This window comes from Mugil cephalus, chromosome 1, assembly GCF_022458985.1.
Source record: "Mugil cephalus isolate CIBA_MC_2020 chromosome 1, CIBA_Mcephalus_1.1, whole genome shotgun sequence".
NCBI classification, from domain to species: domain Eukaryota; kingdom Metazoa; phylum Chordata; class Actinopteri; order Mugiliformes; family Mugilidae; genus Mugil; species Mugil cephalus.
This window is the reverse complement of record NC_061770.1, coordinates 49,800,812-49,825,040: the sequence shown is the minus strand read 5'-3', so window position 1 is coordinate 49,825,040 and position 24,229 is coordinate 49,800,812. Positions and strand designations below refer to the sequence as shown.

Sequence of the window (24,229 nt, the reverse complement as noted above, 5' to 3'; positions counted from 1 at the left end):
GTAAGTCCTGCATGCATGGGATGCGCCTTTGTTTTTCAAGTAATCTGTCATTGTGCATATTTTTGGTGCATTCATGAGATGTGGATCACAGGTGATGCTGCTTTCCACCATATGACTTTCCAAGTCATCAGTGTCGTCCACTTGGATGTCTGAGGTGGCCACTAGGGTGCTAGGAGACTCCTGGAAAATCCACCACATTCCCATCATACGATGGATGCAACGGTGGGATCTTCCAGTCCCCTGACATGGACAGTTCCACTGCCCTGCCACTGAATCAAGGGTAAGTCTTGTGCACCCAAATTGACACCAGCTGTCATTGGTGAAAACCGAGAAGAAGTACCAACATTGAGGTGTTTCCATATTTTCAAAAACAGTAGGAAAAACACTGTCAACTCCACTGTTCATTGCAGCAGTGTTCAGTTCTGCACACTTTTCACCCCACTCAGATGACATCAACCCTTTGCTCAACATTTCCTGTAGTGAGCTACATGTGAGGACTGCAGGCTTGATGTATGGTTTTGCCTTGCTAGTCCTTTCCAGATGTGAGCACTCTCTTCCAGGGTTTCCAGATGACCACCCAATTTGCATAAATGTTCTGCATTTCTCTGCTTTAATGTCTATTTTCTGTAAACTTGTGGATTTTATGAGATGAATGTGGAACACTGGACTGTGGTTATATTTGGGTCTGACATAAATTCTGTCCTTCCATTAACACATAACATTGGTGTGCAGTCAATGTCATGGACATCTCTGATGTGCCGTTTGAGGTTTTTCTGTGCACTTAACACAGCTGTGCAGTGCGGACAAGCAAAATCCCCAGGCTTGGACTTCTCTGTTGAGTCATCTGTCATGTTGTTGGCTTTTCTCTTTGTAGCAGTGCTTCTTCTCTCTGCAAAAAACAACAACAAAAACAAGAATAAACAGCTGTTAGTGTAAAACAGGTTAACACTGAGAAAAGTTAAAGCCATACCCAACCTACAGTATATGTTACATGTCTTGAGAATCAAAACAATTACAAAAAAGAAAAACAACCAACAACAATGAAGCATTATTACGGCCATGTATCACCTTGTCTCCTGTGTGATTCAATACCTGCAGGAGATAGACATTGTGAAAAAGCAGCACACATTAGGATTACATGACTATATAGGGTATACAAAATTAAAATGTTTATAGATGCCACAACAGAACACCTACCATGTATGCAGTTTAAATGTTTTATGAATACAATTGACCGTGTAAAAGCACTAAATCGACACAAGTGGCAATGGTAGTGGCCTCTGGATTTTTGCTTGCTGTCCTTGCAGAACCAGGCAGACTATTCAAAAGAAGAGAAAAGAATCAAATGCATATTGAAAAACAATGGAAATGCAGAAAAAAAGGCATACGGCACATTGTGTCAAGTGGAAAAAGTGTTGAGGTGAGGACTCAGATGCAGGACTATTGATGAGACAGGGAGTTCCAAGGAAAAGGGGGTATTTAATAATTGGCAAACAAAAGGCACTGCAAGCAAGGCAGGAAAATCCAAAATTCAAAAGAATCATGAAACATGGCATGGTGGCATGGTAGCATGGCAACATGAAACAAGACATGGAAACATGGCGTGGAGACATTAAACAACGCGACCTGGAACAAAGGGAAAGGCAGGGCTATATACACAAGAGGACTGAGGGATGAAAAGACACAGGTGAGACGCATGAGAACAATCAATGCAGGTGAGACAAATTAACAATCAAGAGACAAAGAGGCACAAAACAGGAAATCTGGAACTTAACAAAATAAAACAGGAAACACGACACAGACAGACATGACAAAACCACAAGGAAACACGATGGACAGGAAACATGACAAAATAAAACAGAAAACTTCAAAACATGATCACAAAATAAAAGACAAACATAAAACCTTGACAAATTGTTGGTTAACCAAGTCTGTCTTTACACAAATTTTGAAGGAAAAAAAAAAAGAAATTCAAATATGTCAACAGAACACTGTGAAACAAAATTACCATGCTCTTGTAACCTTAGCAACAAAAATGTCTGTCAGCCATGGCACAAAAAAAAATAATCATTCATTCCGCAAGGTTTTATTTATGAGAAAATGCTCAAATTTGTCTTTTTTAGTATTCAACACTACAATCTGTCATTTCGCTGTTACAGGGCCAATGCAGAACATGTTTGTTATTTCTTTAGTTTCATTCGCAGTCTGTATGGATACATTATCAGTCATGATTTCTATTAGAGCAATTCATTTATTGTTTCCAAATGACATAATCTTAGTTTTCTTCAAATCAAAAGATAATTTAGAAACCTCTGCAGGGACTTTCTACAATTAAGAAAAATAATAATAATAAGGACAAAATCGATTTTTATATCAGCTGGACACCATACCTTTGTTGTTTTCCAAAAATTGAATTGCTTGTTCAAGATGCTTTTTCTTGAGGTGTTCTTTATTTGCCAGTTCCTTTTTCTCACAGAACATACATTCAGAACCAGCACAGGCCAACAACGCGTCGACATCACAGAGCTAATGATGTGCACCTGTGATGAATTGTAACGTCGGTTAATAAATCACTTAAAGAATGCTGTTTTCGTGCAAATGTTGTTATAAATGAAAATGACTGTCTTCCTTTTTAACACGTGAGCAAAACCCGTTAGAGTGAGTAGCCTTGCTAGGTGCAATTGTGAATTCTAGCCTACTTAACTGTCTATTAAATTGTGGAGAAATAATAATAAGACATGCTTTAAAATGTATTAAAAAACATGAATAAAATAAAGGCAGACCTTTGACTAAATCTGCTTACCTACCAAGGTTTCTCCAGTTCTCCTGTCTTTCAGGTTTACAAATACACAGGACTAACCAATGTGTTGTAAGGGTTGATGTGACAAACTGTGGGCCAGTCATCACTCTGATTTGACGGCCTGCAGGGTTGCCAGGTGTGGTGGGTAAGGTTACGTAGACCTATTGCCGCTACAATTCCGTGGTGGGTTATGTTATTGACATCGTGATTTGTTTACTGTTTCCTAGTAATTTAGTACTTCCTTTTTATCATCAAAATCAGCCTATTTTCTTTTGTAGCACTATGCCAACATACACTGTGTCTCATCTAATATATAGACTACTTTCAAAATGTGACCTTTAATATCCCCTTGTGTCATGAAGTGTCATAAACTCTATGGTAAGTGTTGCCTCTGCAGTTGGTATTTTCAGTCAAACTGTAATGGATAAAGTAAGAGAAAATAAACATCACCCCTCTTTTTTGGGTTAAGCATTCAATTACCCAAAGTAACAGGAAAAAAACAAACATGGCAACCAGTTACATATGTATTCTGTAAATGTAACCCTTTTAATCCCAAGCAGTTTCGGGACGTTTTTTGTTTCTGTCACATTTTTACTCACTGTGGTCTAATGTGTATGTGCGATTTTATTTTGTGAAGATTAAAAAAATTAATGAATTAGTGCATACTATACACTTAAGGTACCCTGAGGAACAGGAAAAAAACACTGGTGATGTAACTACGTGCACACAAGACTTAGCATTAAAGACAAAAGAATTGGTGAACTAGACAAAATACTTATAAAAAATAAAAAATTTACAAAATTCTATTTATACAAACACAAACAAACTTAGGCACTCAGGGTGCTTCTTCTCCATCTGTAATCCCACTGCTGTAAATCACTCACGCTCCGTCCCACTGCTGGACACTCATACAAGCCCCCTTCCCCCTCCAGCCACATACACACACCCTGACTTGCCTTCGGACATAAACATACATCCTCACAACTCCTCCTGCGTTTCACACTTTGAATGAGGGAAGAAGTTTGAATTTGCACTGAAACAAGGCTGTAAGGCACATAGAGCCTGTTCATTGATACTGAGCAGCTCAGTGAATTGTCGAAGTGCTTTTATTCATCTAATTTAATTAATATAGAGCGAACGATATATTTTCTGCAAATTTCCGAGGACGACATTAGACTGTTCCAAATGCAGCTGATAGACACCATTAGCCCTGATGTGACGAGTCACCCTACTTATGTGCAAACAATTAAGATTAAGCCATTTTGTGGTCATGGGATTTAATGTTCACTCTGACTGGTTCACATGCTGGTTTCTTGGCAAGAGTTAGATGATTGATACTGCAATTACAGTGGCACAGTAAAAGCCACTAGCTAGCATCTAGGCATCAGTTAGCTTAACTAGTGTCAGTGTTCGAATCTTGATGAATGAAAGTAACTTAACCTAATTTACCGAACAAAACAGCAACAATCACAAAAGAGTACATATTAAAAGTCTCTTTTTGGTTTCAGAAGTAAAGCTCAAGAGATTTTCGGTGAAAGTGAAACTAAGCTCCTGCGTAAACCTGAGCCTTTTTACAGGCGGTGCTTCACTCCTGCATCAGGTGAGAGGAAGAAAAACAAAAAGATTCAGGGAAAATGCAACTAATCTTTATATATTCATACCTGCTTACAGTTTCACTTACTGTTATAGCACATTGTGTCTTGTTTTACAATAAGCTGGCATGGTAATTATAAACCAATCTTTCATCATCAACAAAAACACAACGAGGGAACAAGTAAAACAGGTACGTGCAAGTTTGATCTCTTTAGCCGTAAACTCCACTTTTGTTACTTATGTTTTTCTAAACTAGTAGCTGGGTGGTGGAACCGGTTTGTCTGTATGTCATTCCTTACTCTTGACTTGCTGAGTAATGTATTTCATTCATCTTTTAATTCTAAATGTATGTTGCTGAATGAAGGAAGCATTCAAAGAATCCCGTATAGTGAGGTTGTGGAGAGTTATCTGTTCACTTGTGACAAATACTTGTAACATGGTTTGTGCTTAGTTTGTTTAATTCATATATTTTGAAATCTATTTTATGTCAGGCCAGTGTTCACTGAGTATCCACTTACTATTTTTATTGATGACTTTCTATTGTGTCTTGTTGATTTATTGATTTATTTATTTTTAAAATGGGACAGTTCATTAATGTTACGTTTACATGTAAATATGAGAGATTAGGGAAGATTGTCAGGAGCTGGGTTTGGCCCCTTAGTCCCAGTGAAAGGAACTCTTCACAATGCCAAGAGATTTTGGACAATCGTATGCTCCAAACTTTGTGGGAACAGTTTTGGGATGACCCCTTCCTGTTCCAACATGACTGTGCACTAGTGCACAAAGAAAGGTCCATAAAGACACGGATGAGCCAGTTTGGTGTGGAAGAACTTGAATGGCCTGCACACTCCTGACTGTTATGTCTAAATATGCACTTAACAGCCGTGATGTCACGCTGTCGTAACTTTACATGCTGTGGCATACAGTCAGATGCTACACTGACTTCAACCCAATAACACCTTTGGGATGAATTAAATGATGACTGTGGGCCAGGCCTTCGTGGCCAACATTAGTGTCTGACCTCACAAATGTGCTTCTGGAAGAATAATAACTCCTGACAGAACTATCAGATTATTTTGCCACTAGAGGCTGAAAACTAAGTTTGCTAGAGCAGTGAGCATGAACTTAACCAGGAATCTGCTCTACATGTAGCAATGAATATAACAAGTGTTATATCAGAACTGTAAAAAAAAAACAAAAAAAAGGGCTACTGAATAATAGTCGTAGAATATATATATTTAACACGTGTAATATTACGTTGTGTTGGATTGGTGACAATGCTGTACTCATTTTGAAATTTGAATCATGCAAAATAAGACCTGCTGGTAAAGTGTCCATTTACAGGAAAGCAGGCAGCACTTGGTTTTCATTTCTCAAGAAAGACTACATCACAACAAGTGACGTCTAAGATCACCAAGGAGGAATGACACCCAATGCAATGACACACTATGGCTTATCCAAGATGTAAGAATGAAAAGTATGTAGGAGGCGTGTCTCAAACAGCTTATAAATATCCACCCGTTGTTTAGCCAACATCACACCTACTGAACTTCAAACAGGTAATCATTTCTTTCCATTACTTACAAAATATGGATTTAATAATGTTGACTACAAATGTGTTTGTTAAGAATATGTGCAGTTTACTGTTCATCACTAACAATGTAGATGTAGATGAACAAGGTTTTCTTTGATCTTTCCACTAAACTGATTTGACTGCTAACAGACAACTGAAGAACAACCTAATATCACATAGAATAATTATGTGTATATTCAGGGTGCCCTTAATGGGTGACTTTCCATCTAATTCATCAGGACTCTATTCTTGGGGGAAAAAAACTTGTATGCTGACTCCTCAGAGATCTGGAAATTCCAGGAAAACAATGGCTTTAGAAGCTTCTTTAAGCTTTGAATCAATTAGACCTGTACCTTTAATATCTTTGTTCGAGAGGCTTCAGACCACACTTCGTCCCCTCTGTGTCTGTCAAGTTCTGCCTTGTTTTACGCAGCTTCCCCACTTGAAAGGCATATGGTAGGTCTATGCGGAATTAAACTGGATTCCACTTGAATGACCAAACAGTTTCTTCTTTGCATCATCCATTTATTTTCAGTTTCAATAGTTTGACAATCTTGGTTGTGAAGCAGGTGAAAACCTTCAAACAAACCCACAAAGAGAAGAAAAGACATTATAAATAGTGTACATGTATTGTAATTGCAAAATCTTATATTACCCTTACTCGCAACAACAGAATAAATAAACAAATAAATACCTACAAATCCACAGTCCATCCCTTCCCCTGAGGGTGCTAAAATAAAAGTTTTGGTGCACTTAAAGTGAGCAGTTCATAATCATGTGTAGCAGACAATGTAACCAGCAAATATTTTAATTAATGATTTAAAAATTGCACTGTATTAAGATACTGTATATAGTTATTAAATGTCTGCATTTTAAATTTATATTCCATTCTTCCATTTACACTTCTTTAACCATCACCAGCTTACTTTAGATACATGAAATCATGAAATGTTTTTTAAATCACATACTTTAAACTGTATATTTTATTATATTTTTAACTATGTTCTAATGTAATTAAGTAAATTAGTAAATACTTATGATATGAAACATAATAAAGAAATAAAGTGTCACACTGAATTCGTCCATCTAGTGAGTGTAGGGGTCGGTGAATATAGTCCCATCAATCTCTAAGATGCATTTTCCTCATCCATTCTTGCTGAAATATGCTAAGGTTTAAGGTTTTTTAAAAAAAGAATATATAATGGAATGATAAGTTGTTGTAAATTAAATTATGATCCTCATCTTCTCAGGTATTTGGACACTGCTGAACAATCTTTCATCTTCATATTGCAATGGAGCACAACTCAACACAAACTGGGACCCCAGACACTAGGGTTGTGAAAGCTGACGAAAAGTCAAGAGCAAAGATTTTATTTGATATCTGTCAGGAATTACTTTCACAGTATGTACAAAACAATCAAGATGCCACAAACACCAAACTCTTCTCTTTTCTGGCTCTCTTGAATGCGTACGTCCCTGGTTCCTACATCACAATGGATGAGTGTCAGCGCATCCTTGGAGGCCCCCCCTTTGAAAAAAGAATGGAGCCTTTTACTGTCTTGATCAAAAAGTCCGGTCCAGTCCCTGAAAGAGTTTGTATGATTCACCCAGAGATCGCAAAGAGCGCTGTGGAGCTACTGGCTGACTTGAATATTTCCAGGAGTGATACAATGCGCCAGTTCTTGGACCAATGTGAGGCCAAACCCCATATGGTCAAATTGATCAAAAATTTGTTAACAAGGAGAAAAAAGGGAGAGCATGGTAAAGACAAGTTCTCCAGGTTGATCATTGATATATATGAGAATCAGGACTTTCATCAGGCTCTTTCTGTCTTGGAAATGGCATCAGATACATTCAGAAAGAACCCAATTTTTCCACAAACCACTGCTCGTCTATATTATCTAGAGGTACGTGACTATAACAGTGCTGAAGAATGGGCACAGGAAGCTATCACAAGAGCTCAAAACAACTCATATGTGGCTGACACTCTTGGACAAATTCATAAAAACAATTTATTGAGGAAAGCCAAAAAACAGAGGGATGTGGAGGAAATAGCAAAAAAGGGGTATTCAGCATTTAAACATGTAGAGAGGAAAGCTGAGAGGGAAGAGGGCCCAGAGAAGAAGGACACACTTGGTGTTGTAAGCACTCCAGACTCCTTCAACAACAGAGGCCTTTTTGGCTTCATTCAAGTGGCAAAGATAGTCTTTGAAAAACTTGGTAAAACACGTGCTGCAGCTTCTTATCCAAACTTACAAAAGGAAGTAAAAGACAAGTTTGACTTCTTTGAATGGTACCTGACCTACTCCAAGCCTGATATGAAAACCTTCGAGCCAGATTACTTCTGGAGGGACGTTGCAGTCTGTTATAAACATTACACTGGCAAAACAGCAGCTGAATCCACCAGCTTCCCAGGTCTTCTCAACTGTCTGGATCATGGCCTTTTCTCCTCAAAGGGAAGCCGTGCTCGATTTGAGGAGACTGAGAACGATTTACAGCGAATCCGGGACGAGTTAAAAACTACGTATAAGAAAAATGTTAATGATGTCAAAGTGGCAGAGAGGTACATCCTCTCCAACATCACCTTGAGCAACAAGGAGCCTGATTCTGCTTCACTCAGTCCGGTCAAAGAACTCCAAAAAGTAATTCGCAAATTCCTGTGTGAGGTGGAGTGTAGAAGCCCTGAATTTTACCTTTTGGTTCTGTTGTTGTTTTGGCCTGAAGAACCTGATGAGGTCAAGCAAGAAGAGGATGTTGAGGTCAAGCAAGAACCTGAACTAGAGGCCACAGAGGAGGACGGATCACAAGACAAAACCTGGGAGGATGTGAACACTGATGAGGACCAAGACACAGGAGGAGAGGCTGACAATGACCCTGACCCTGACCCACAAGCTATGGTGACACTCATGAAGGAAGAATTTGAGAGAGCCAAGTATGCCAAGTACCTTCGGGGCCGTTACCTGTTGCCTCTGTTTTTTCTGGGAAAAGGCTCCGGACTGAGCAGATGGATTCACAAATCGAAGCTGGATGTGGTGGTGGAAAGAATGGTTTTGGACAAGTTAAAAGCTCAAACAGACAAAAGAAACAAGAAAATGAGGATGTTTCATGATGTGTGGATCAAAGGGGAAGTGTGGCATCACCCACGAATCAGAGCAATGCTTCTTCCAGTCCAGGTGGAACCATGCAACTCTTCTACAACATCACAGAGGCATGAGGAAGTGTTTGTTTGTGTAGGAGAGAAGAAAATAAAGGCCAAAGTGGAGGAGAAAGTATATGGACCACCACTGAGCACCATGCTTTACTATCTTGGCTTCACCATTCAGGGTCCTGTGGTCTTCAGAGTGGGGGCTCCTCACAGTGAACAATAATCATCCATGGACACCTTGGATAAAGGTGTAATAAAGACGCACCAGATATTAGCTTAATAGGTTTGATACACTTACTATGATAGTCATTTAAACAGATGTAAAGGTATATGTCATTTTTGGGCAGATAAGTAAATTAATAAAATGTATTTTTACATCAGATTTTCATATAAATATACAAACTAAATGCACTTGCCTGCATGATAATTTGGTTTGGGTGGATTGATGTTTGAGTTCCTGTTATGAATCAATTCAGTGTACAGAATAGTTGTGGCACTAGACCCATGTTTATTGTTTCATTCATTACATCTTCTGTTTGGTAATTGCATATATGTTGTCCATAAAAGAAAAAGAAATAAACTTATAACATACCAGCAATGTCTTGAATCGTACCCGGCAGCCTACTGGAAGAATTACTTTGTTTCTTTAATCATAAGTAAAATACTATACATAGTACACAGTACACAGTGGTTCCCAACAATGGGGTCTTCTCCCCTGAAAGGATCACAAGACGAATCTCAGGTCTAATCTTTTGGAATCATAAATATCCTTAAACTAAACTTAAATAAAACATTGGTTTATTATATTATTTTTTTCCATTTTTTTTTAAATTAACATTTAACTATGAACAATGATTAACTTCTATTTCTTTTCTTTTTTAAATATTGTTATTACCTAAAAAGGCTAAAAAAATATTATTCTTGGTCTTTTGTTAAATTCATTTATTTGTTTAATCATAGTGCTAAAGTTGTTTGCATTACCAGGATCAAATGACGGGGGCTTAATTAGATTTAGACTTAGACAGATTAGATTTGAGAACATGAAACAAAACACAAATATCAACATTTCAAACTAAACACTGGTATTATTGAGTTTTGAAATTTTTCACACTTTTAAACAAGCTTGTCTGGTTTATAAATTCCTTCACGGTCTCGCACCCCCGCCCCTGGAGAAATTCATAAATTGCAGTTCAGACTAACTACCACAGGTCAAAACACCATGTCTGTCAAAGGTTGTCTGAGTTGGAATAGTCCCAAGTACTATTTGAGAAAGTTTGTCATTCCCTGTTTTTTACAGCTGCTTCACAACTGTGAACATCTGTGAAGTCTCATCAGCACTTCTATACTCTAAAAGTAGAAGCCCACTTTTAAGCAGTCTTTTATTTATTCTACTGAAATGTTATGTGTTGCTTTTTGTAAGTTATATGTATGTATGTTTATGTTATGTCTGAGGACTACGGGTGGAAATGAGCTTGTAGCTAAATCCGGCATATTTACACAAGGTCATACATTTGTAACAAGCGTTCATTAATTTAAATAAATAAAATAAATAAACACAAAGCATGTCAGAAAGGTAGGCTAATTTCCAGCAGCGCTCCCCAGTGGTTACATGTTGCAGTGATCGCAGAATATCATTACCAAATTTCCGAGGAGCCGTGAAGGCAGCGTTTTCCCCGCATTAACCTGCTCAGTTTCAGTCCTCGCTGCCTCCGTCTCTGTCGCGCAGGTGAGAGCGTTTCGACTCGTTTGTGTCACATACAGAAAACTCCAGATGGGAAACTGAAAGGCCCGCCACTGGAACATTTCCTCGGACGAGAGCGGACTGTCGGGGGACAAAAACCGGCCGAGCTAACGGCTGGTGACATGTTAGCCCCAGCACCACGACAGGTGCACCGCGGAGATTTGAGACGTTAGCCTCTTTGATAAACCGCCTCCACAGCCTGGAGATTTGGGGGTTTCAGCTCTGAACGAAGCCAGCCTGCATTTTAAATAAAGGTAAGAATGTATTTGTCGTGTTTCTTTTTAGCCTAACTCCGGAAACTCAGCCAGGAGGGGAGATTAGTGAAGCAGGCAAGTTAGCCAATTGTCCGTTGACCCCTTTCACCGAGAGTTCGTGAAGGCACCAGGAAGAAAAACACTACACACAAATTGAAGATGTATTGTTTTCTATCAAGTCTTTAAATAACACCGTTTCCAGCGCTGCTTTATAGGCCCGTGTGACAGGTCGAGGACGGGAAACAAGCGCTGACTACTCCTGATGTAAACAACCGACAGTAGATTGGCAGGTTTCCACGTTATCTCGAGGTCAGAGCCTTTAAACAAACTGTTTTCAAGTTGAAGCTTGTAGGGGAGACTCGGCGTGGGTGTCAGGCCTCCATACTTTCATATTTCAGCCTTTATTGAGGCACAGACAGGAAGAAGGAAGTGACACTGACACTGAGCAGTGTGATTATTCACACATGTGCTTCTTTAAATATTTGAAATGAGTCAAAGTAACAAGTGACAGAGCAGTTGGTTTCATCGCGCATGTCAGAAAACAGAAAAACAAGAAAAACGTACCCAGACAGTTCATTTTATCCAAACTATTAGTCCAAAAGCCAAAGAGATTTTATTTACTGTGACACGAGAAGTGGTAACTTTGCATGTAAGACACTTGGACTAGTAGATTGAAGCTTTTTTTTTATTATTATTTATTTTATTTATTTACTTTTAAAAAACAGTTTAAACTGGTGAAATTAAACAACGTGTGTTTGTTTTAAAAATATAAAGTGCAGCAACTAGTGATCTGTGTCCAACATTTAGGTGGTTTGTAGGATTATAGTTAAAGTGTAGCTTGTACCTTGGCTCCAAGAAAACCCATGTTCTCTACTCCAGAAATGTTCTGGTCATCCAACCCTGCTGTCATCTGCCTAACCCTTCGTCACCTTGACGCCGTCTCTTTTTTTTTTTGAAAAACGCAGCGTTCAGTGTTTGCCGTGGTTGTTTCGTTGCAGCTTTTCGTTGCAGGAAAAAGAATGACACAAGACACACAACTCAAAAAGTTTGTGTACCCCAGCTTCATTATCACAAGACAGCATCAGTTGAGGTTGGCTCACCACAGCCTAGTGCATTTTATGTGAAATAATTCAGTTATAAAACAGTTAAAAGTGATAATAGTAGGTGTCAAAATGTTCCTCGTCCTGAAGTGACATCGGTCTGAGACTCAAGCGATTTTTGATTTACTCTGAAACGTGGCAAAACCTCATTGGTTTTACACCGCGCCTTATCATAGACACTCAAAGTGCTTTACAATTGATTGCATTATTCGTCCGCTTGCACAGTCACACCCTGGTGGTGATGAACTACCTCAGTAGTTGCAACTGACAGAAACGTGGCTGCCAATCAACGCCTCCGGCCTCCGACCGCCACCGACGTCACTCACACCCAGTGAACAGCAGTTCACACTGGGAGCAAGGTGCGTTGTATGTCTTGCCTAAGTGCACAACAACAGACTAGGGATAGGACGGAATCAAGCCGCCAACCTTTTGGTTATTAGACGACCTCTCTACCTCCTAAGCTACTGCCTCAATCAATGCTCCAAACCAAGAAACCAAACTATCATGTTTATCCCTTTATTGCCGTTCACCTTCTCTTCCATCCCTAACCTCTTTCCTCCCTCTCCTCACAGTCTGAGCGGCGCCATGGCTTCGGCCCAGTCCGAGCGCTCCAGCGTCCTGCAGGAGGAGCTCACCTGCCCGGTGTGCTTGGACCTGTACCGCGACCCCCACCTGCTCCCCTGCGGCCACAACTTCTGTAAGACGTGCCTGGATCGGCTGAAGCGGCAAGCGGACCGAGGCCGCTTCCGCTGCCCCGAGTGCCGCGACAGCCACCGCTGCGGCACCAACTTCCAGAAGAACTTCAAACTGGCCAACATCGCTGACGATTACCGGCACAGGCGCAGAGCCACCTCCGCAGCGGCCACCGCTTTAAAGTCCAGGGAACTGCTGCCGTCTTCTCTGTCGCCGCACCAGGCCAGGAGCATGTTCGCAGTCCCGTGCGACTACTGCCCTCCGGCCGCGGCCGATGCGCCGGGCGTCAGCGCCGCCGGGGGTGAGTCCTCGGCTGCTTCCGACTCTCAGGAGCGAGGTGACAAGCAGGAAGCCCCCGCCGCTGCGCCGATGTTCGCCGTCAAGACGTGCCTGAAGTGTGAGGTGTCGATGTGCCAGGAGCACGTGAAGCCGCATCTGGAGCTGCCGGCGTTCCGCGAGCATCCCCTCACCGAGCCCATGAACGACTTCTGGAAGAGGAAGTGCCCCGACCATGACGAGATATTCAGGTAACGGAGGAACCCTGTCCCGTGAGGATCACTCATTAACTAATTAGTCCAGAGATAACTATACAAACATCTTTTCACCTCCTATCAGTTCAGGCACCTGCTGATGGAGGTTCCCAAATCTGTACATCATGTGAGAGGGACTGCTTGTTGTTATACTGGTTAGATGGTATTTTATCACTATAAACTGCAGATACAGAGTTAGACTCCACGAGGGCCACCCTTTCAGGTGCATTTTTCAAAAAAAAAAAAATTCTGTTATTTTTGTTTTTTGCAACTTTCATTTATCTTTATTGTCAGCTATTCTGTTGATTGCTTACAGTTGAGAAAAGTCCTGTTGATGTCACCATCAGTCCGAATCCCCAAATTCTTCAATTAACCGTCGCATGTGGGGAAAATAAAGAACTTACATCTGAATGTGTTAAAATCGTAGACTGGACAAATACGGACAACGTCTCCCCACTTCCTTGCATTGCACAAACTGGTGCTATTTTACCGGGATACGGGGGTCGCCATGTTGCGGGTTTGGAGCCAGAGTCTCTGCAGTACAGTCTGAGAGCGGGACTCTCATTATCGATGAGCCGCCCACACTTCCTACAGACTCACTTGCGTTTTCGTTTAATAATACTGCACTTTGCTCTACCTCCGCCACAAGGAAATGTTGGATTATACACTGCACTTTTTTTTATTTTTCTCACTGGTTCCACAGGACTGGTTCACTGAGCGGTTGGCATGGCAATAGCTGGTTGCCACTATGTGTCAAATAACTAAGACAAAACTTTTACAGAAAACCAGGAGGAGCTCTGCTCGCTTTGGCTTCACTTTTGAGGGACTGTTCCGCATCCATCTTTATACAGACTGTGGTTACAGACAGTACACAGACAGTTAAAAACGGCTTTATATATTTGAAATTTATTTGCAACTGCTTGGCTGCATTCATTCTTGTGTGAGATGACGTGAGGCCAGTGATTCCTGTGGCGTTTTAATGTAACGAACCGGTTTAACCTGTAATGCTATTGCTGTTTTATAATGCTTTTTGTACCAAATTACCTCTAGTGCTTCTTTTTTTACTTTTAACCTTTACAAATGAAATGGAGCAAATACTCGCTTTTTCAGTTTATTTGTCACCTCAGTGACAACAAATGCATTATAATTAAGAGCCACAAAGGTTCAGATACTCAGTGTTTCACCTGTGTGTCTAGTCATGAGCCCGTGGTTTATAGTGCTACTAGTGCTATTCTGTTGCAGGACTGTTACAATAGAATGCATTTGTCTTCACAAGGGTTTCTAATGATCAGTCAAGTGAGCGTCTTTTAACACGCTTTACTCTGAAAGTGGTCGTATCCGTTATTTCCTTAACGATTTGATCTGAACGCCCATGTTTTAATTTGGTGTGAATTTCCAGATACTACTGCATCGACGACAAGATGTGTGTGTGCAACGCCTGCACCATAGAGGGGGGACACTCGGGACACACAATCAAGACCCTGAAGAACACGATGAAGGATCTCAAGGTACACGTTTCACGGCAGACAAGCTTTCTTTATGGTCTGAATTAGGGCTGCGATGACTGGTAAAAATGTTGATTTGTGTCAAATACATATGCACAACGCAAAAAACCTTACTCAAATGTTGGGAAAACGGGTTTATTTTACAGAGGGCAGTGGCCTTTAAGATCCTAACCCTAATTCAATCCCTAACCTGTTGGAGGGTTTTAGCAATAGCTCTCTTAGCACAGTCATATGTTTTGTGTAGGAAAACAGAAATATGCACATTGAAGATACTGAAATAAATCTACTGGAGTTGAGAGTTGTGGTTCCTCTTCCACTCTGTTCCCCCGCCCTTTCTTTAGTTTTAGGCTTAGACACATTCCTGGGATGAATGTGGAATCCTGCTGAATGACTGCTGTCAGCTGTTCAGCTTTGTGGGAGACACATGACGCTGTGGCCTTTCCATAGGGGAGTTAAATCCACTTCCTGTTCTTTCAGTCTCCTGAACAGAGTGCAGCGTTGAGATGCTTCCAGTTCATTGCACGACCTGTTGAACAATGGACTGATGACCAGTGCCATTAGGTACATGAGTGAAAACACAATTATTCGCAGATAAATGTTATTGGAGCGTCTGGTGAACCCGGGTGAAGCTGTACTGTCGAAACTTTGGTGACACCACAAAGAGCTAGCTCTGTCCAAACAGTAGCTGTATCTTTATGCTCTGCTTGTTTCACAAGCAGGGACACACTTGGGTTGTGAAGTAAACAAAAGGGTTACCTAGGCAACCCGATCCTGAAACATCCACTGTCGGCTACAAAGAGATGGACCACGAGTAAATCCCGTCATATGTGGGCAGAGCTTTAGAAAGTGAATCAGAAAGTTAATCAGATCTGAGATCAAGTGTTGCTCCAGGTTGAATAATGGCAATAAAAAATAAAAAAAAACAATACAAATGTCAACGTTCATGTCTTCATGTTCCCCAGGTCACGCTGGATAAGCAGCTGTACAGGGTAGAGAGGAAGTACAGCATGGCAGAGAAAAAACTCCAGGAGCAGAGGGAAAAGGAGAGACAGAATAAGGTAAAATTACACATTTTGAAAACCGTTCCATATTTGCCCAAGTTTGATTTCGAGCTTCCTTCAGTGTGTAACATGTTCCATGTGGGGAAAAAAACTCAATGCATCCGTGTTATTAAGCATAACCTGCTTTCAATCAATCAGAGTGTTACACACCAATGAGCCACAACATAAAGCCATCGGTACGACAAGTAAATAACATTGACCGTGTTGTGACAATTTGTTCTGCTGAGAAACTTTTGGACCTGGTATTTACTCGTGTGAATGTTACATCTACCCCCCGACCCATAGCAATGACACTCCTTGATGGCAGCAGCCATCCCCAGCAGGATGCAGCCTGACACACACACACACACACACACACACACACACACACACACACACACACACACACAAACGCTTCAGGAACAACTCAGAAAACATGAAGAACAGCACCAGGTATTGACCTGGCCTCCAAATTCTCTAGACTAAAAACTGATCAAGTGACCGTGGGATGATCCACAGAGTCCCCTCCCCTCAACTCATAGGAACCAAAGACCCCCACTAACAACATTCAGTCTCAGGACCTGTTATATTCCTCTATGCACCAGTGAATGTGCATTTATTTTTTATAGCTTGTGTATTCTTTACGTATAAGAATGGCATGCAGTGATTTCCTGAAGCATTTCAGCACCATGGACAGCAACACGAGCTCGCTGCTGCTCTGCTTTAATAAAGACAGTTAAATATAAAAATGTTTTTAATGTTGCTTACTGGTTGCTACATGGCAACATTTATGGCCTCTGTTTAACCTGTAATTCATCAGGCTTCATGAGTCTCCTTGTTGTGTCACCCAGAGTTACTAAGAAAGTACTGTTATTTAAATAGTCTCAAGCCAGAGATGCCGAGGTTTACAACTTATTGTTGATAAACAATATACTTTTGTCATTACACTAAGTTCCTACATAGAATTTGGGAGTAACATTCGACGATCGTGCTGACTTTGCGTGTCCCCTCCACCTCCACCACCGCCCACCTAGAAGTTCATGGATGACTCTGAGCAGTGCTTGACCAGACTGGGAGAGGACATGAAGGCCAAAGTGCTGCGCTTCGTCATGAGATTGCGAGAATGTGCACGTGCTCACTACGACACCAACGGGTTGGCCATTCAGAAGAACACCTCCAAGATCTGTCAGGACAAGGCCCGTCTCCAGGAGGTCCGCCTCGGCATTGAACGCCTCATGGAGGAAAACGACCCTTTCCGCTTCATCGAGGTGAGATTGGTCACACAACACACCATGTGTTAATATGTGTGTCTTACATGTAACGGAGATATATGTTTGTACAGTTTATTTTTATTAATGCACTTATCATTTGTAGCACAATTTCTGAATAAATTCCTTCAGTCTTAACCTTTGTGCACAGGACTCCACCACAGAATCTTTATTTATCTCCATCCTAAAGATTAGGATCATTTGGGAGTTTTTTTTTATGTGTTTACTTTGTTCCATTTTCAGGCTTACAAGACAACAGGAAAACAGTAAGTACTGCTATTGGATTTATTCACTTGCATATATCATTTCTGAATATCAGTTAGAAAACCCATTCTTCACCTAGCAGACTAAAATCACCAACAACAACCACGGTAACTCTGTGCATGACAATACCAGTACAACAGAACATTCGCACATTTCTTTTAACGTGAAGAAGACATTTTTATGATTAGCAAGAAATAAGAACAACACAGATGAGAACAAGAACAATGATTTTTACATTTATAAATGATGTGAACTGAGTTACCACCAGAGTCTTAAAGGTCAATTTCTGGATTGATGCAACATATTTTTTGAGCATTTACTACCTTTGAGGTTATCCCAGACAATATTTTGACAGTGTTTAGTGTGGGAGGGTTTAATAATTATAATAATGATAATATTTTAATCAACTGGTATGAACGGTACAACAACATACCTCTTAGCACGTCTCTGACACACACAAGACTGATTTTAGCCATTTTAGCCTGATTTTTCTTCACTACAAATCAGATCAGGAGGAAGACGAACAGCAATTTAAATAAAAGGACAAAGAAACCGCATGCATGTTTTTCACGCTATACTATTAACTTGTTTGTGTGTACCAGTGGATCAAATTCACTCATGTACTGATTCCTCCAGATGTACTCTGACCCACTTCTTATGTGTGCTTTAGGTGTCGTAGGCAGCTGAGGAAAAACATGTTCTACCCCGAGTACGTCGACATGGAGACGGAGGTTCTGGGAGTGATGATGGAAGAGGAAATGAGAAAATTCCTTGACGAGGAGCTAGCGTGCCACATTGTTGCTACCATTAATTCCCTGTGTAAGACAGCTACATTCATACAGTCGTACACTCTGTCAGAAAACCTGTAGCTGCATGAGCTGTGAAGACGAACATCATGTCATTTTTGTTGGAGCATGAGAACATCTTTCACATAACACAAATCTGACAATAGGTAAATCTTTTTTTTTCCCTCTCATCAGGTCATATTTCTGATCTTGAGGAGGAGGAGGAGCAGGAAGACAATGAGGAGGAGGCCGGCGAGGAGGAGGAGGACGACGACGACGATGACGACCTGGATGACAGCAGTGAGGAGGAGATAAGGACTGAGGGGGAGGAGGAGGAGGAGGAGGAAGACGACGAGGATGAGGATGAAGACTTAAATGATCGGGACACTCTTTACAGTCCCAGGGATGAGGACGATGAGGACGAGGAGGAGGAGGACGAAGATGAGGAGGACGTGGAAGAGGAGGAGGAGGAGGACGAGGAGGAGAGAGGGGTTTGACCGAGGACTTGATTCGTACACATATAGTTTTACACACAATAAAGCACTTTGAACTGGATCCTTACCTGTGGACGCCTGTTTTAGCGTTGCACACATCGTCTCCTCCAGTGTCTCATGTACAGATAAGGACTGAGCCGCTGACACCTCCTGCCTCAAACCCACCATGATATTCAGAGACACACCGGTTACTGACGTTTGATTCAACTGGACCGAACTGCAACAAGAATTTTACAACGTGAATCTCATGCTAAACCTGTGTTGCATATTGCTAAATGTAATTAAGGTGCTTTATTTTCAAAGACATTTGCTGTATACAGAACATACTCATGTGAAAGTGAATGTATAAGACAGAACATTACTGGAAGGATTCAAACTTAATTTGGCAGTGTCTGTTTTTTCTTTTCTTTTTTTTTTTTTACCACTTTGCTAAAAACTTTTACAAACTGAGAAATTTAACCTGAGTTTTTGATACAACAAAAGGTGCAGAGAAAGAATGGCCGCAGACAGACCATTTCTGAGTGACCTCCCTTGAATTTAGATGAGATAGGAATTTGAAATCCCCTACATTTTCCCTTTTCACACAGAAAGCCTTTTGTGCAGAGTTCTCGATTTTGTCGGGATAGTTGACTTGGGAGACCCAGCAAATACACCAGGCCATTAACGGTCTACTTGAAATCCTGTGGGTAGGGTTGTGATTGTTTCATGCTAAAGTTAAACATTGCGAGCCAAAGAGAAAGGATGTGTGCATGGTTAATTTAAAAAAAAAAACAAAAAAAACAGCAACTTGCTTGGCATGATATTAGAAAAAGAAAAGCAATTTGTTAACATAACCCCACATAATGGCTTTGCTTTCCATAGCTGTGCTTTAAAAGCAGCTAATGCATTGTTTTAAAAAAAAAAATCCTATGCACATGTCATTGGTCTTAAAATATCGTTTTCAGGTGATGTGGAGTTTTGCACTTTACTACAAAAAAAAGAAGAAGAAGAAGAAGAAGAGAAGAAGCTGTGTCAGCCCAGAAATATTTGAATGTTGAAAGATAATTTTTATTTTGATACAGGTGATTCTGCAAGGGGCCAAACCGAAGTAAATAATAATAAAGCTTGTTGAATGCACACATTAATTGTCTTTGATGGAACTATTGAAATCATCTACACAGAAAGACAATGGGTTACAAGCTGCCCTGTAGCCTGATTGTCTAAGAAGATGGATAAACTAAATGGAAGTTTAAACTCTTAAAAAGTTTAAATCACAAACTGATGAAAACGACAACAAAAAGCATTCAAACGTTATTATAAATGCGTAGTGGTGTAAATTATTAGCTTTATTTATTATCGTTTTTTGTTTTGTAAATACTTTCTTTTTGTTTACCACAATATGTAGGATCTGAATGTCACTTGCGCTTTACATTTTCTGTCCCGGAACCTTTGTTTTTTTCCGCGTTTATTCAACGGACGTAATAGACGGACGCGCTAGTTTCCTGTGAACACTTCCGGGATCAGCAATTGCACAGTCCATGCGACATTTTTTTTGACATCATTTATCCTTGCTACATGGACTTTAGTTACTAAATCCCGCTTCGGCATATTGTGTGAATTTTATTTTCTTTAAAGAGGAAAACTATGAATCATATTTTGCGAAAGGTAACGTCACTTTATGCTCACAAAAATATTTGTGTTCGCCTCAGAGGTCACAGTAACGTACTGCCTTTGCGCTAAACCCACTATTCACTGCGTGTACTATATTGTACTATGTTAAAGTACGCGGCGGTGGTGTGCTTTACAATTTACGTTCCGTTTCTAATGTCGACAAACGTAATAGTTATGACCGTTGTGTCTTGTCCGGCTGCAGGTGTCGGTCGTGCGGCAGGCGGTTGTGTTGAATCAAGCTCTTACGTCATGCAGGTGAGTCTATGGATTTTATTTAAAGCTATAATTCACTCACAGTTCAGTAGGTGTTATTTACTTCTCCTGTCGCTGGTTTTAATGTTATGGCTGATCAGTGTGTAGTCATATAGTCAGTTATTCTAAAACAGAGTTATTATGTAGAGTCAAGGAACACATTCAGCAACAATTACTTTCATTGTCTGCCTTCAAGACTAAAATCTATTTTCTAAAAGAGACGTGGCCGAGATAGCAGCAGTACATGCAGGAAATAAAAACAATTAAAACAAGACAAAGACAAAGTCAAGTACAATTTGATAGCCAGGTTAAACTACCTATATTTCGCCATGAAATTGCAAGAATTTCTCCTCTCTTCCATAATATGTATGACTTTTTTAACCCTCTTCCTTTAATCTTTAAAGGGCCACACCATCCATCCAGCATCCTGTTTGGTGTAAGTATTTAAAGACCAGTGGTACTGCTGCCAGATTAGCTTGTAATGCTACACAAAATGTGTTTAAGCGGTTCATTGTTTCCTTCAGGCGCGGCATCCGTTAATGAAAGGCAGTACAGGAGCATGCCAACGCACGGGATCGGGAGGTGGAAGCATCTTTTAACTAAACGGCCGGTACGTTCCTAGAGACTGGACGACAGACGCACCTGTTGTTCGGGCTGCATTGATGAATGAGCTGGAAACATGTGACTTTGGTTCGACACAATGTGAGACTGTGATGTCGATGTGTGAAGACTAAAACTGATTAGACAAACTAAAATGCATGAGATCTCATTTAGATACCTGCAACATAGTATTTCTCATATGGGGCTGGATTTATCAAAAGCAATATATTCTGCAGGATTCTTCTTTTTTTTTTTCTACAGTAGCCTGAACTATGGTGCTGAAGAGAGCTCACGGCTCAAGAAAACACATGCAAATTCACGAAACACAAGCAAATATGGCAACACAAATAATCACAACTAGTGCAGGGTATCGTGGCGATTCAGTATCAGTTCAGTTAGAGGTATTTGGATATTGATATTGATATAATTATCAATCAACTAATTGTCAATCAGAATCAAGAAAATTGTTTTTTTTTTTAAACTTGCTCACAACACCAGCGAATACAAGCAAACTATGCCAGCAGCACAAACCTCAACGGTAATGCTAAAAAAGGATGAACCTGGCTGGTCGTTCAGAGCTTTAGGACTCTTGTACTTCACGGACGACTTACTTTGTTTGCATTTTGTCTATTTGCATTTGTTTTGAAGAGCATCAGCTCTCTCAGCTCTCCATAGTAACCATACCTTTAATCCCTCCAAATTAAAATATTAAGTGGGAGAATGAAAAATGGAATTTGCTGATATTTACTCTGCTGTTACCCATTTCACCCATCTGCTGTTAATCTGTTTTATAAATACCTTCCACACACCTTCACCACAGTTTGTCAGATCTGGACTTAAAGTATAAACGTCCAAGATTTAATACATGGATGTCTTGTGTTTTCTTTTTGTTTCAGCCAAGGAAAAAGAAAGGCCCGATCCAGATGAGACCAATCCTTCCTGCGACATCCCAGGCCTACGGGACTCTTAATGTGAAAGTGTCTGGTTATGACATGACACTGGTGGAGCATTACTACCAGTATGTCCACAACCTCTGCATCCGGCTCGGCATCAAAGTTGCATACAGGTGAAGATGAAAAGTTTTATTTTTATTATTTGGCATTTTAGCCCTTTACACCGCCCTGAAACGGTTATTTTTAATGTTTTCTTTCCCCAAATACAGCTATGCTTTACCAACCAAGAGCACAGAGGTCATGCTGATGCAAGAGCAAAGCAGCAAAATGTACATTGACTCCGTCCTGAAGACTCATGAACGAGTGGTCCAGGTAAAGCTCAGATTTTGCTGCTGGCTTTGTTGGAAGGTTGAAGATCAGTCCATTGAAGCTTGTCATTTACATTCGTCTAGTTGAGCCGTCTGAAAGCCACGACGTGTCCCATCTTCATAGAAGTTCTGTTAAAGAATCAACCAGAGGGGGTCCAACTGTCTGTGACGGAGGTGAGTTAGCATGAAGACACATCACAATGGCTGGGACTGTTACTTTTGAACTGAGATTTTTGTCTAGTAATGTCAAGAAAAACGGCTGTTATAATTTCCCATACACCAAGTGATGTCTTCGGATGTCCAAAATCCAAAATGTCCTCAGTTTACTCCTGTGTATGGGAAATAAATTCCTCTCTTTTCAGGAGCTGAAAATTGGCAAAACTTTATGATTTGCTTAAAAATAGTGTCTAAAACTATTGGAGCTGTGACCAACCAATAGGTCAAGAACTGACTTCAGGCTTTGAATAGCAGCCCCCTCTTTTGTATAACAGATTTAAAAAAAATTATAAATAAATAAACAATAAACTATTAAATGAATAAGGGAAAATAATACAAAGTTTAATAAAAACAGAACAAAATGAGAATTTTCACAATTAGTTTTATTTTGAAAAGCTTTAACATGTTCAGTAATCCGTCTCCCTCTTTGTTTTATTTTGAAAAGCTTTAACGTGTTCAGTTACCCGTCTCCCTCTTTGTTTTATTTTGAAAAGCTTTAACGTGTTCAGTAACCCGTCTCCCTCTTTGTTTTATTTTGAAAAGCTTTAACATGTTCAGTAACCCGTCTCTCTTTGTTTTATTTTGAAAAGCTTTAACGTGTTCAGTAACCCGTCTCCCTCTTTGTCTCTCAGCACACCGAAGCTGATTTCCACGCCCGCTTCAAGGTGCGTCCACAGCTGCAGGAACTCAGGGCTCAGATCACTTCCAAAGCTTCTCTGTGATCCCTAACTTTCCACCTCGCTAGCGACAAAATACCTGTTTGACTTTAATTATTGTCCAGCATTACTCAGTCAAATGCTGTTAAAGTTCATCATGTGAATTAAACAACTGTACATTCATATTCTTTTGTGGTCCTTCCTTTTTTCAGCTTAATACATTAATGCTTCAGTCCTTTATTATATCGATATGAAATTATGAAATAAAATACATTTAGATCATTTGGTGCTCACTTTATAAGCCCTAAGGTTTTAATGTAGTAAAGCAGCACAAAACACAACAAAAGGAATTTACATTATTTTTTCTTGTATTGCTGTATTAATGCTAGAAATGCAGTTTGCTGCGTCACATCCCTAAGAAATAATAACTGAACAAAATTTTCCAAAACACTGATGTATTTCTGTGCTCTAAGGTATATTATGCTGCATCTTCCTAAAAGCCAGTGTTTACACTACGTGATCATTCTCGATCGTCCCTTGTCAACAACTAAAAGTGAGGCTCTCTGCATGTACTCCCTTTATTCTTATTTTGGTGATTGGTGATCTGAAGAATCGCACAATGATAAAACAGAACCCCTCAGGTACCGTCTGCTTTTGATGATGTGAATTTCACACCATTTAGCTTTAAGAAGATAGGCTGGCGTAGTGACACTCCATTCACATTTAATTATGCAATGGCACCTGTTAATGAAATTTAACTGCATTGCGCTCAGGTGACAAGTGCAACTCCTTTTGCTGTTATTCGTCTG

General features: G+C 40.2%; 3 protein-coding genes across 6 annotated transcripts; all 3 read left to right on the top strand.

The window, feature by feature from the left end:
- The first annotated feature begins 7,459 nt into the window (after positions 1-7,459).
- Positions 7,460-9,334, top strand: LOC125013827 (sterile alpha motif domain-containing protein 9-like). Its single transcript, XM_047594765.1, has one exon. It carries the CDS (start codon positions 7,460-7,462, stop codon positions 9,332-9,334), a length of 1,875 nt encoding a protein of 624 aa, XP_047450721.1.
- A 966-nt stretch (positions 9,335-10,300) lies between these two features.
- zgc:92594 (uncharacterized protein LOC436996 homolog) lies at positions 10,301-19,901 on the top strand. Of its 3 annotated transcripts, none has more exons than XM_047577662.1 (8): positions 10,301-11,106; positions 12,779-13,426; positions 14,829-14,937; positions 15,897-15,992; positions 17,009-17,242; positions 17,486-17,508; positions 18,177-18,325; positions 18,487-19,901. In XM_047577662.1, the coding sequence occupies exons 2-8, from the start codon at positions 12,792-12,794 to the stop codon at positions 18,786-18,788; spliced, it is 1,548 nt and encodes a 515-aa protein (XP_047433618.1). In that variant the 5' UTR covers positions 10,301-11,106; positions 12,779-12,791; the 3' UTR covers positions 18,789-19,901. The 3 variants fall into 3 exon arrangements, with proteins under 3 accessions (XP_047433618.1, XP_047433709.1, XP_047433797.1); XM_047577753.1 differs by lacking the exon at positions 10,301-11,106 and adding an exon at positions 11,136-11,415; XM_047577841.1 differs by lacking the exon at positions 10,301-11,106 and adding an exon at positions 12,109-12,565.
- Positions 19,902-20,255: 354 nt separating this feature from the next.
- mrpl48 (mitochondrial ribosomal protein L48) lies at positions 20,256-23,605 on the top strand. 2 transcript variants are annotated; one of them, XM_047568009.1, is made up of 8 exons: positions 20,256-20,429; positions 20,638-20,690; positions 21,092-21,123; positions 21,212-21,297; positions 22,184-22,353; positions 22,450-22,557; positions 22,638-22,722; positions 23,397-23,605. In XM_047568009.1, exons 1-8 carry the CDS (start codon positions 20,409-20,411, stop codon positions 23,484-23,486), a joined length of 645 nt encoding a protein of 214 aa, XP_047423965.1. In that variant the 5' UTR covers positions 20,256-20,408; the 3' UTR covers positions 23,487-23,605. The 2 variants fall into 2 exon arrangements, with proteins under 2 accessions (XP_047423965.1, XP_047423954.1); XM_047567998.1 differs by having other exon boundaries at positions 20,257-20,429; positions 22,450-22,552; positions 22,633-22,722.
- Positions 23,606-24,229: the final 624 nt, after the last annotated feature.